At 63.6% G+C, this 12,391-nt stretch overlaps 1 protein-coding gene across 13 annotated transcripts in view; it reads right to left on the reverse strand.

The window, feature by feature from the left end:
* Nucleotides 1–12,391, reverse strand: part of NFIC (nuclear factor I C) — a 31,580-nt gene that overhangs the window by 1,077 nt on the left and 18,112 nt on the right. For 5 of the 13 annotated variants that reach the window (XM_015886731.3, XM_085517494.1, XM_085517490.1 and 2 more), the window contains exons 3-10: nucleotides 6,317–6,388; nucleotides 6,024–6,098; nucleotides 5,817–5,940; nucleotides 4,958–5,082; nucleotides 3,379–3,504; nucleotides 3,097–3,281; nucleotides 1,714–1,873; nucleotides 781–866 (exon numbers count right to left, since the gene is read on the reverse strand). In XM_015886731.3, the coding sequence (XP_015742217.2) occupies nucleotides 781–866; nucleotides 1,714–1,873; nucleotides 3,097–3,281; nucleotides 3,379–3,504; nucleotides 4,958–5,082; nucleotides 5,817–5,940; nucleotides 6,024–6,098; nucleotides 6,317–6,388 (953 nt within the window). The remainder of the gene's footprint in view (nucleotides 1–780; nucleotides 867–1,713; nucleotides 1,874–3,096; nucleotides 3,282–3,378; nucleotides 3,505–4,957; nucleotides 5,083–5,816; nucleotides 5,941–6,023; nucleotides 6,099–6,316; nucleotides 6,389–12,391) is intronic. The other 8 variants (XM_085517498.1, XM_085517497.1, XM_085517496.1 and 5 more) reach the window with 2 other exon arrangements.

The raw sequence follows: 12,391 nt of genomic DNA on the forward strand, positions 1-12,391 counted from the left end.
CCCCCCAGACACACACCCAGCCATGGGGTCACCCAGACCCACTGCAGGGAACCCGCGGGACAAGGACACGGGGGGTCACCTGGAGACCCCCCCATTGCTGTGCCCACACTGGGGGCATCGCAGTGACGATGGTGGCGGCTGGATGGAGGCGATGCTGGCAGCGCAGATCTGCATGGCTGCAATTCCTGCAGCTGCACGGCCTGCATTGCTGCTGCACACGTGGCGGCACAGCCCGCGACGGCGACACCCAAAGCAGTGACAGCGCGGAGGCTGCAATGCACAGAGCTGCAATGTACAGAGCTGCAATGCACAGAGCTGCAATGCACAGAGCTGCAATGCACACAGCTGCAATGCACAGAGCTGCAATGAACACAGCTGCAATGCAGAGCTGCAATGCACAGAGCTGCAATGCACAGAGCTGCAATGCACAGAGCTGCAATGCACACAGCTGCAATGCACACAGCTGCAATGCCCACGGTGGCAGTACCGTGGTTGCAATGCTCACTGCTGCAATGCCCACTGTTACAGCACCACGGCAGCGATGCCCACAGGTGCAATGCTCACTATTGCAACGCCTACAGCTGCAGCACCACAGCACTGGTACCCACTGCTGCAGCACCGCAGCACTGATGTCCAACTATTGCAATGTCCTGTTGCAACGCCCATGGTCACGCCATGGCAGCAATGCCCACTATTGCAATGTCCCACAGCACGGTGCCCACGGTGGTGACGCTCACGGGGTGAGGGCAGGAGGGTCCCCCGGCGCCCGCCCCGTCTCACCTGTGCCTGATAGATACTGCCAGGGTCCCTTGGTCCTAATCCCCACGAAGGAACGGTTCGCAGGGGCGTGCCTGGTGCAGAGTAGGCTGGGGAACAAACGAGAGCTGATTAAGGGCGCTGCGGGTGGCACTGCCATCAACCCCCCGCTGCAGGGACATGGAGCCGGCTGAGCCCAGCCCCACGGCACAGGACACGCTGCGCACACCAAGGGCTGGGGTCTGGCAATGGGACCCCATGGAGGTGGTAACAGCGGGCTCCTGGGACAGCCAGCCCGTGCCTGGGGGGGACTGGCACTGCCCAGCCCCCTCCCAAGGGCTGTGATTGATCCGAAGCCGCGAGCTGCCCCTTGTCACACCCCACCACGAGATGTTAACGCCACCAGCACTCAGCACCACACTCTGGCTGCCAGCAGTGTCCCCTCGGCGCAGTGACATGGGGACATCCCGCACGTCCCCACAATGTGCCCCAAACCCCACAGCCCTGAAAGCCCCAGGAGCTGAGCATGGGGCTGAGCTCATCAGCCTCCATCACTAACAGCGCTGACATCCAGGGGGGCTTTGCCCAACCTCCAGCTCCAGCATCACCCGCAGCCGCTCAGGACCTGCCGTATGGGCCCCCCCAGCCCAGCGCCGCACCAACCCCACAGCAACGATGGGGAAACTGAGGCACAGAGAGCCCCCCCCACAGGGCTCATGGCTCCACCACCTCATCCTGCTCCACCAGCCCCAACTGGGGGGGCCACGAGGCTCCTGCTGGTCCATGGGACCAACTGGGAGCCCCACACTCCCCATGGGGTGTGAAGAACAGGGCGCCATCCGCCCTCCATCACCTTGCCCGACACCTGGCAAACTCATGGCACACATCCCTGGGGGGGCATTGGGGGCTTGGGGGGTCGGTGGGTGGGCAGGGCTGTGTGTGGGCACGGCTGCTTACTGGGTGACGTCGGTGAGGTCGTCCCTCCCTCCGAAGTTGTCGTGGCGGATTTGGTGTCAGGAGAGACGGCCAAGCGGGGCACGCCGGGGGGAGGTGGCGGTGCCAGCATCTGCGTGGGCAGGTAGTGGCTGGGCACTTTCACTTGACCACTTCCATTTAACTGGGGACACAACAGACACAGAACACAAACACAGCACACAGGCATTAGGGAGGGCGGCGCGGCCCCCCCACCGTGGGGTCGGACCCTGGGGGGCTGAGCTGGGGGTCCACGGGACCCTCCGTGTTTGGTGACGGAGCTGCGGCACGCGGGTATTGCAGGGTGATGTGGGATGGAGGTCAGCACTGTGTCAGTGCAAAGGAGATGGATGCGTGGGGTGCTGGGTGTGTGGGGTGCTGGGTGTGCGGTGCACAGTGTGAGTGATGCATGGAGCATGGGGATGTTGGATGCAGGATGCACAAGGTGTTGGGAGCACAGTGCATGGGGTGATGGGAGAATGGGATGCATGGGGTGCTGCATGCACAGAGTGCACGGAATGATGAGTGCATGGGATGCATGGGGTGCACAGGGTGCTGGGTACATGGTGCATAGGATGCACAGGGTGCTGGGTACATGATGCATAGGATGCACAGGGTGCTGGTATCAGGCTGCCGGGTGCACAGCGGATGCTGCATTTGAGGCACGTTGGTGCACGAGCAGCTTGTCGTTGCAGCGTGTGCTCAGTGCACGACGTGCTGGATGTACACGGGGCAGGGACCGGCGCACACGGGACCCCCCACCCCAGGACCCCCCCGAGGACGCGGCGCAGCCGACGGGTCCCAACTGCTGCACGGAGCGACGGGACACGCTGAGCTCCAGGACGGCGCCGCCCCACAGACGTTCACAGCCACGGCCCCACCCGGTGCCCCCCACAAACCCACCCCCCTCCACGTGACGGCTCAGCCCCACAACTCCACCAGCGACCACCAAAGCACCGGCTCCATTCCTGCACCAAACCAACGTCAACGCTCATCTGGGGCCACACAACCCCAAGCACCAGGTGCCAGCACCGCACATGGCACCCACCACAACACACCCCACATGGCACCCACCACAACACACCCCACATCCCCACCACGTCACACCCCACACCCCCATGCGGCGACACCACAGATCCCTGAGTCCATGCAATGATGCTCTTGGGGACCACATCCCCACTGATGGCTGTGTCCCCCCCATAGGATGGCTGTGTCCCCCCCATAGGATGGCTGTGTCCCCATAGGATGGTTGTGTCCCACAGGTGGCTGTGTCCCCATATTATGGCTGTGTCCCCATATTATGGCTGTGTCCCCATAGGGTGGCCATGTCCCTGCGGTGGGACCGGCTCTGGGATGTAGGAGCCTTACCGGTCCGGGCTGCTGGTTGGACGGGTCGCAGGCCAGAGAGACGAGATCTTTCAGTGGGTCCTGCGGGTTGAGATGAGGCGGGTACCGGATGGCCGTGTGGGGGAAATAGGTGGAGGCCGTCTGGGGGAGAATGGAGGTGGTGGGGAAATGCAGCGTGGACGAAGGGTGCGGGCTGCGAGCGATACCTGCGGGGAGACAGGGACGAGGGGGGGACAGCATCAGTGAGAGCCCATGGGGGTCCCATATCACCCCATAGGGGTCCCATATCACCCCTGGGCTCACCGCTGTGCACCGCGATGACGGGACGGTGGTGCTGCGTGAAGCTGCTCAGGCGCGGCGAGGAGTCCTGCGGTGAGGGGCTGTTGAAGGGCGACTTGTCCATCTCTGTCTTCACGTTGGGGGAGATGCCTGTGGGGCCGGGGGGGGATGTTAGGGGTGAGCACCCCACAGCAATGGGGTGCTATTATGGGGGGGGGTCAGCTCTGTGTGCATGGATCTGTGTGTGTGTGTGTGTGCACAGATCTGTGTGCAATGTTGTGTTACACATCTGGGCACCTCTGCATGTGCCTGGATGTGCAGCGCTGTGGGCACCCACAGGGCCCCGCTGTGGGGCAGGATGTGGGGCTCAGCGCCGTATCCCCAAACCACGGGGGTGGGTGGGTTAATCCCCCCCCCAGCTTTATCTGCAGCCATTTGGCCTGGGCGCCGCTAATGGGTTTAGTGCTGTCTGAGTCGCTGTGTTAGGAGGATTTCCCGGAACATCCAGTACGGGATTGCTGTAAAACCCACCACGCCGAGCACGTCCCGCTGCCCCCCCCCCACAACGGGATCAGCCCACTGCCAACAGCCCCACATCCCCCACCTGTGGGTCCTGCCCCCTCCACGGCCTCATGGCACGGCCTCGGCCTGGGGGCACGGAGCCTGCTTTGTATAGGGCACCATTCCCAGCCCATATGGGGCACAGACCCTGGCTCATACAGGGCACAGTTCCTGGTTCATACAGGGAACCATTTCTATACCATACGGGGCACAGTCCTCAGCCCATATGGGGCACAGACCGTGGCCTATTTGGGGCACAATCCCTGACCAATATTTGGCTCACTCCCTGGCACATATGGGGCTCAGTGCCTGGCATATATGGTCAACAAAAACCCCATTGGGAAGGGTTTCTCTCCCACCGCACACAGAACCCCATTCATCTCCCCGATGGACTCTGTGCCCCCAGCGCTGCTCCCCGGGCACCCCACAGCTGTGGGATGGGGTCTATGGGGTGTGGATCTCATCCCACCGTTGGGGTGTGGGATGGGATGGGGGCGAGATGAAAGCAGGGGGGGCTCAGCTGCCCATAAGGTGCCCCGGGGCGTGGGAGCCGCCGTGCCAGCCCCGCAGCATCGCTTTAATTAGCCCAACCCACCCAGCCCCCCCTTTTTGTTAATGAACAGCTAATTGGGGCTGTCTAGACAGGAAAGGGAAAAAAAAGGGGGGGAAAAAAAAAAAGCAAAGCAAGAAAGAAATCTGTCCGCAGTGCAAACGGCAGCTGTGGGGCTGGGAGGGGCTGCTGTGGGGCTGGCCCTATAGAGAGCATGTGCCTAAATGGGGGGGTCCCATGGTAACCCCATAGCGCCTATAGAGGGCCTGTGTCTAAATCAGGAGAATCCTATAGGAAATGGGGGGTCCTACAGCAACCCCATGGCACCTATAGAGGGGCTGCATCTCAATGGGGAGCTGGTCCCATAGCACTGCACCAACACAGAGCTCCTTCACTGTCACAGGGCGCCCTATAGGAACACCACAACCCCTGCAGAGAACCCTGACCCTCTGTGCCCCATGGCAGCCCCACAGGGCGCAGCCCCACACGTACCCCCTTCCATGTCCTCTGTCCAGTTGCGGCTGCTACTCGTGGGGGAGTTGGAGGAGGTGTAATACTCGCCGCCAGGGCTCGTGTCGATGTCGTCCTCCATGGAGCCAGACTTGTGCCGTTTGCTCCTGGGGACAGACAGAGGTCAGCATCCCTCCCACGCTATGGGGCTGCTATGGGGCTGCTATGGGGTGACCCCAAGGGAGGCAGCCACGCAGACCCCATCCTGCCCACGGTCCCCAGCCCAGGGGTGACACTGGGATGTGCTGGTGGGGACACACTGTGATAAAACGTGGTGGGGTGTGAAAACACTGCAGTGCAAAACCCAGCCCGGGGTGCTGACCCCAATGAGGGGGGGTTAAACCACAGTGGGGTGTAAAACCACATTGGGGCGCAAACCCACAGCACCGGGGTGAAGGAACCACAGTGGGGCACCGACACCACGATGGGGTGCAAGGAACGGAGCTGGGGTGCAGAACCCAACAGCAGCGTGTCAGAACCACAATGGGGCGCCAACATTGGGGTGCTAAACCCAACCTGGGGCTGCCAAACCAACACTGGGGTCCTGTGCTGGAACTATTATGGGATGCCAACGCCACGCTGGGTGTCAGAACCACGTTGGGATGCCAAGAGCACATTGGGGTTCCCTCAATGAGCCAGGATACCCAAACTGTGCTGGGGAACCCAAATGGCTCCATGGCACCAATGCAGCAGCCCAGCCCCCCAACCCCCCCACCCCTCCCTGCTCCCCCCCCCCGCAGCTTAGGCATCATGGCAGCACCCAGCACGACCCGACGTGCCCGCCCATCCCACGCAGCCGTGCCCGGACCGGTTCCGGTATCGCCCCCACGTTGGCACCCACCCGCTGGAGGAGGTGCTGGGCAGCGTCCTCCTCATGCCCGTGCTGGACGGGTTCAGGTCGTAGGCCAGGTGACCCTGCAGCTCCCCCAGGGAGAAATTGGGGCCCGTGCCCGTCACCACCGGCGCTGTGGGGAGAGGATGGCGTTGGTGAGGGCGCGGTGATGGCGTATAGGGGGGTGCCATAGGAAGGGCTGTGGGTTGCACTCACTGCGGGACACCTGGATGAGCTCGGTGACGCTGAACACCCCCGAGGTGACGAAGCTTTCCTGGAAGTCTGTGGAGTCTGTTGTGGGGAGGGGATGGAGTCAGGGGGGTCCCACGGTGCCCCCTGCACCCACAGCTCCCCCTGCGCACCCAGAAGGCACAGAGCCCCATCCCACACCTGCTGCATCCCAAACCCCGTGTCAGCTGCTATAGGACACGTGCCCCATAGAGCACAGTACACATCCCCACTGTGCCCTGCAGCGCCCCATGTGCCGTCCCCACTGCGTCCCCTCTTACCCAGCGTGCTGGGCTTCGTGTCCTCCTGGTCCGAGGCGATGCCCGTCCGGGGGCTGCTGCTCTGCTCCGAGTCTGGGGGGGAAAAAGGGGTTGAGATGTGGGGAAACTGAGGCACAGCCACGACCCACAACCAGCATCACACATCGCTGCCCATGGGGAACCCCGGGGCTCCCTCACACGGTGTCAGGGCTGGGGGTGGCCTTGTTGTGGGCTGCTCCCCATCCCTATGGGGCCGTGCTGACATCCCTGCTCGGCCCTCAGCTAAAAATACACACCCAGACGCTGAGCTCAGCAGCCATGGCAGCATCCTTCCTCCCGAGCACCCCGGAGCCCTCCAAGTGTTCACCCATCTTTATTACTTTACTTCTTCCCCCCCTTCCTCCTCCTCCTCCTCCCACCCTTTGGCCGTCAGCGGCGCTGCCTGATGCCAGGAAGAGGCTGAACACCCCAAGCAAAGCAGCCACAACATCGCAGCGCCGCCGCCTTCTTCGCTCCATTCCTTTCATCATTTCTTTTTTTCCCCTTTGACGTTCCATTCTTCCCTTTCTTTTCCCCCCCCTTTCCTCCCCCCACAGCCATTTTGTGCCCCATCCCACCCAACTCCCCGTTCTCCGCTTCCTCCACAGCGGCCATTTTAGGGAGCAGAAATTCCCCTTTCCGTTCAGTTCGGCACCGTTGGCTTTATCCCCATTTTTCCTCCCCCCCCATTAGGGATCCCACATCTCCCCACCATCCTGGAGGGGCTGCATTGTGGGTGGGCAGTGGGGACCCCCTTCCCCGTGCACCCACAGCCGGACGCAGCCCCCCTTGGCGGCGCAGCCCCATCTGGTGCAGCTCTGGAAGTGGTTAAGGATGGAGCACAGCCAAGTGTGGAGCTGCAATGAGCGGCCATGGACTCAGAGCTGCGGCTCCGCTCCCCCCAGCGCCTCCCCCCACACCCCGTGGGCTCCTGGCTCACCCCGAGCTGCCATTGTGTGAGCGCCCCATGGTCCTTCCATCCCACCCCCACACCAGGACGCCCCTCTCAGCCCCTTGGCTGCCCCCTAAGGATGACCCCACGGCCCTTTGGTCACCCCAAGATGCTCCAAATGGCTTTTCTGCTCCCCAAACTCTTTCACTGCTCAACCCAAGATGGTCAACGCGGCCCCTCCGCTGCCCCTGGTATCTCCTGCAGCTCTTTGGTCACCTCAACGTGCCCCAAATGGCTCTTCCAACCCCAAAGCGCCTCCACAGCCCTTCGGTCACTCCAAGGTGCCCCAAAGGTTCTTCCATCCCCATAAACACTCCATTGGTCCACCCACGATGGCCAACACGGCTCTTCCATCGCCCCAGAAGCCCTGAATTCCTTTTGGTCACCCCAATATGTCCCAGATGGTTCTTCTCTAACACAAGACATTTATGACGCCGCCCCAAGAAGCTCCACGTGTCTCTTCTACCCCCAACATCCCCATGGCCGCACTAAAACACCTCCCTTACCCCTCTGAACCCCGAGTCGCCCCACAAGTCCTTCACTCTCCCATCCCTTTATCCCCATTGGGTACAACAAGCAGCACCCACCACCCCCCCACCCACCCCACACAACCCCTGTGGGCCTCCCCCCCCCCATCAGGAGCCCCTCTATGGGGCTGGGCCCCCCTGGCAGCCGTGGGTCGTTCGTGCCAACACATTTCTGGCTGCCTCAGCGCGGCGCAGCCGGCCAAGCTCTGCGCTCACCGCCATGTGACGGCTGCCTGCAAGCGGCCAACGCTCACTAAAATGGCGTGTGTTCCCCTCCCTGCCCCCCAACACCCCCCACCACCACCTTGGGGGGCTCAGGGGGGTCCCTGCGGCCATCATGGAGCTCATGTGCAATGGGGAGCAGTGGGCACCCCAAAGAGCTGCGCCCCATAAACAAACCATGCAGTATTGCTGTTGGACCCCCCCCAATTCACTGTGCTGAGTGGTCTGTGGGCAGGAATGGGGGGCACACACATACATAGAGCATGGGGTTAAGTGCCAGCATCCCCCCCCCAGCCCCCCACAGCGCTGTGCTCAGTCTGGGTGCCCAAACAGGTCGGTAGTTCTCGGCCTCTTAAAAACAGCCAAGTGTGCCTATGAAAGGGGGGGGGGGCACGGGGGGGGGGGGGTGCAGGGGCTGCCTGGGTGCACTGGCATCCTGGCCCTGTGCCACCCATTGAATGATGGCCTCCCTGGGCTGGCAGGGTGCCCCCACCCCATGGCACTGCCACTTGGGAACAGCCCCCCCCCAAAACCTCCACCCCAGCAGCCCCCGCTGGGGTTTCACCACCCCAAGTGGGGCTGTCTCTGGGGGGGGGGTTCTGCTGGATGGGCCCCCCCGGGGCTGCGGGAGAGCCCTGGCTGCGAGCCGAGAGCTGACGGTAACAGGGCACGGCGTTCCTGGCAGCGGGGGGGGGAGATGTTGACTGTGGGGGGGGCTCAGGGGTCTCAGTGCCTCAGTGTCCCCTGGGTTAACCCCCCCCATCCCACCCTCTGGTGCTGTGCAAACCCCCCCCCCCATTACAGGACTATCAGTAGGGCCCAGAGTGAACAGCCTGCCTGGCACACCCATGGCAAGCAGCGCTGTGGGGGGGCGATTTAGGACCCCCAGCTCCTCACCCCCCCACCCCATTAGCAGCGCTCTCCCTGCCCCAAATCCCAGCCCTGTGTAACCTCCTCTATGTAACACCCCAGCACCGGACCCCCCCATACACACACACTGTGAGTTTGGCAGCTCTCAGCCCCCCCCCATCCGCACAGCACGAGGGGGCGGTGGGCGCTTGTCTGGCCCCCCCCGGTCCAAACCCACGGGCACAGCGGCCGGTCGCAGCTCGGAGCTGGCGGGGCTGCCACGTTTGCCGGTTGCATCCAGCTGGCCCGGGCGGGCGCCTGCGAGCTCCGAGCTCCGAGCTGCGAGCTGCTGTCCTCGGCCGACCCCGGCACAGCGGAGACGGCGGCGGCGGCGCGGGGGGAACGCGGCCCCCACCCAACACAGCGCTGGGTCGGAGCCAGAGCCGGGACAGATGGCGGGGGACAAAGGGCCGGGAGGGGGGGGGGGGGGGATCCGTGGTGATGGACCCCGCTTGTTAGTAAGGGATGGGGTGACCCCAACCCGCCCCCATAAGGCAGAGATGGGGCCCCGTTAGTTTTTGTAGGGGATGGGGAGCTCTGTGAGCACACAGATGCTGGCAGGAGGCCCTGGGGTGTGGGATGGGGAGAGAAAATGGGGGAAGGACAAAAGAGAGGGAAGGAGAAAGGAAAAGGAACTAGAGGAGGAAGGAAAGAATGGAGAAAGTATGAAATGAAAAGGGAAAAGGGGAAAGAAAGAGAGAAACGTGAAGGTAAAAAAGAGAAAGAGGAGAAAAAAGAGAAAGCGGGGAAGGAATAGGAGAGGAATAAACAGAAAGGAGAAGGGAGGAAGGGGAGGAAGGAGGATGGCAGTGATGGTGCACAGTGCTATGGCACAGCAGCATCCTGCGCCCCACAGCCAGAAATGGGGCTCCCCTGCCCCACAACCCCATGGCACAACCCCACAGCACAGCCCCATGGCACAGCACAGCCCCATGGCACAGCACAGCCCTATGGCACAGCACAGCCCCATGGCACAGCACAGCCCTATGGCACAACACAGCCCTATGGCACAGCACAGCCCTATGGCACAGCACAGCCCCATGGCACAGCACAGCCCTATGGCACAGCCCCCCACAGCAGGGCACACAACCCCCCCCCCATTCACACCCCACGGCACACTGTGGGAACATCCCTATGGGGCTGCCTTTGACACGGCCCCCAGCTGCTGGTGCCAGCCGGGCACGGGGGGGCTCAGCAGCGCCTGCCCCCCCCCCATGTGCCCGCAGCCATTGGCATCTGCCACCCCAGCTGTCCCCGCCAACGCGGCACGGAGCCGGGAACGCAGCCAGGATGGCAGCGTCAGCCCTGGGGAGGGCAGAGCACTTGGCAGCGGGGGGGACGGCGGGTGGCGGGGGGTGGCAGGTGCTGGCGAGACACGGAGCTCATCTTTTATTCATGGCGTGGTGGGGAGCAGCCAGTGCCCACCCTGTGCCCGGGGATGAACCGCTGGGTGCTGGGCACGGGGCAGCTCGTCGTAGGGATGATGCTGAGCTGGGGATGCTCCGCAGCTCATGGGGATGGGGGATGTGAGGCGATGCGGGCACTGCGGGATCGCCGGGGAAGCCCCGAGCTGCCAAGGTCACCATCGATCTGCAGAGCTCCGTGTGCCAACAGGGGGGGGGGATGGAGCACTGCCCCCACCTGGGGGACACCTCGGGGCGGTGGGATGGAGCTGTGGGGTCCAGCACAGCCCCAGACACCCCACACAGCCTCCATCCCACTCCTGTGGGACACTGGGATTCTCTGATGGCAAATATCACCGTGCAGCATTGGGGTGGGGGTGTCCTGCCCTATTGCCCTCACTGCTCTGCCCACCTCCAGGCCCCCCAGGCCCCAAATCCGTGGCTGCCAGGACAATGCACCCAACGAGATGCAGGGGCTGAGAGCTGCGTGCCCCATCCATCTCTCCACCCCCCCACAAACATTTGCTGGCGGTGATGCCCCGTCCATCTGGCACGGCCCCCCCTGGCACGGGCAGCAGGCGCTGGGCCGGGCGCCCTGGCACGGTGTCCCTGGCAGATTGGTGCCATCTGCCTCACGCCGGGCTGGGGATGGGAGATAAGGGGCTGCCAGCCCCGGGGGGGGCACGGCGCTGTGCCAAGGGGAGCACGGTGCCACCGCAGGGATCGCTGCCTTCCCCCCCCCCCACAACCCGTCCCCATCTGCTCGCCCCACTGAGCTCAGCTACAGGGCACTGCTGGGGGAAGATCGCAGCAGGGCGGAGGTGGGATGTGGCTGTGGGGTCTGTTCCCCGCCAGAGCTGGGAGGGTGTGGGGGGGTCAGTGCTGACCCTGTGCCCCCCCAGTGGTAAAAGGGTGTGGATGGGGGTGTGGGTGGGGGGCACGTGGGTGCTGAGATGGCGGCACTGGGGATGTAGGGGTGGGGATGCAGAGATAGTGAGAACAGAGACACAGGGATGAGGATGATGGAGATGTGGGGCTGGGAGCAGCCCCTGCTTCTATCCCCCCCCCACCCCCAGCCCAGGCTGCTGCTGCAGGGAGGAATCTCTCTGTAATGCTTCGAAGGTCCTGGCACAATCGACTGGGGAGATTGATTACCATTTTACTGCAATGCTTTTGACTTTCACCGGCGACCTCCGAGCTTCCCCCCCCCCCCCCCGCGCCTCCCACCACCAGCCCCCCCCTCTGCTGCACACCCAGCCCTGGGCTGCAGCGCCAACCCCTCCCCCACTGCGGTGTGCAGAGCCCAGCCCTGCACCCAGCCCTGCACCCTGCATGCATCACCCTGCACCCAACTCTGCAACAACCCCACAGCCACCCTGCAACCACCTGCACCCAGCACTGCAGCAGCCCTGCACCCAGCCTGCAGTGTCCTGCACCCAACCTTGTGCTCAGCGTGCACCCAGCCTGCACCCAGCACTGCAGCTGCACTGCACCGTGCAGCAGAACCACCCTGCACCTCTCCAGCATTCAGCCTGCACTCAGCATTGCAGTTCTGCAACCACCCTGCCCCCTGTGTGCACCCAGCACTGCAGTGAATCTGCACACAGTGTGCACTCAGCAATGCAACAACCCCATATCTGCCCTGCACCCACCCTGCACCCACCCCATACCCAGCACTGCGCCCAGCCCTGCAGCAAGCACCCAGCGCGCCGTGGGGCTGCAGACAGCACATGAGGGGTGGGGAACAGACCCCTACCCCCCCCCACGACCCCCATATCCATGCCTTGTTTTCCCCACAAGCTCTAGGGGTCCTTTGTGCATCCTGCAGGGCTCAGGTCCATCCCTTTGGCGCTGCTTTATGGGGCAGCTCGCCCCCCCCCCAAACAGGGAGGGCTGACCGTGGGGGTTCCTCTGCAGCCCCCCCCCCTCGCGTTGCCAGAGCAGCAGTTGGGAAATTCTGCTGACAGCAGCAAAAGGAACAAGTGCGGGCGGGAGGCTGAGCTCTGAGCACTGAGACTGAGCACACACACACACACACACACAC

Source organism: Coturnix japonica, chromosome 16 (assembly GCF_054131305.1).
Source record: "Coturnix japonica strain WE chromosome 16, WE-NBRP24, whole genome shotgun sequence".
NCBI classification, from domain to species: Eukaryota; Metazoa; Chordata; class Aves; order Galliformes; family Phasianidae; genus Coturnix; species Coturnix japonica.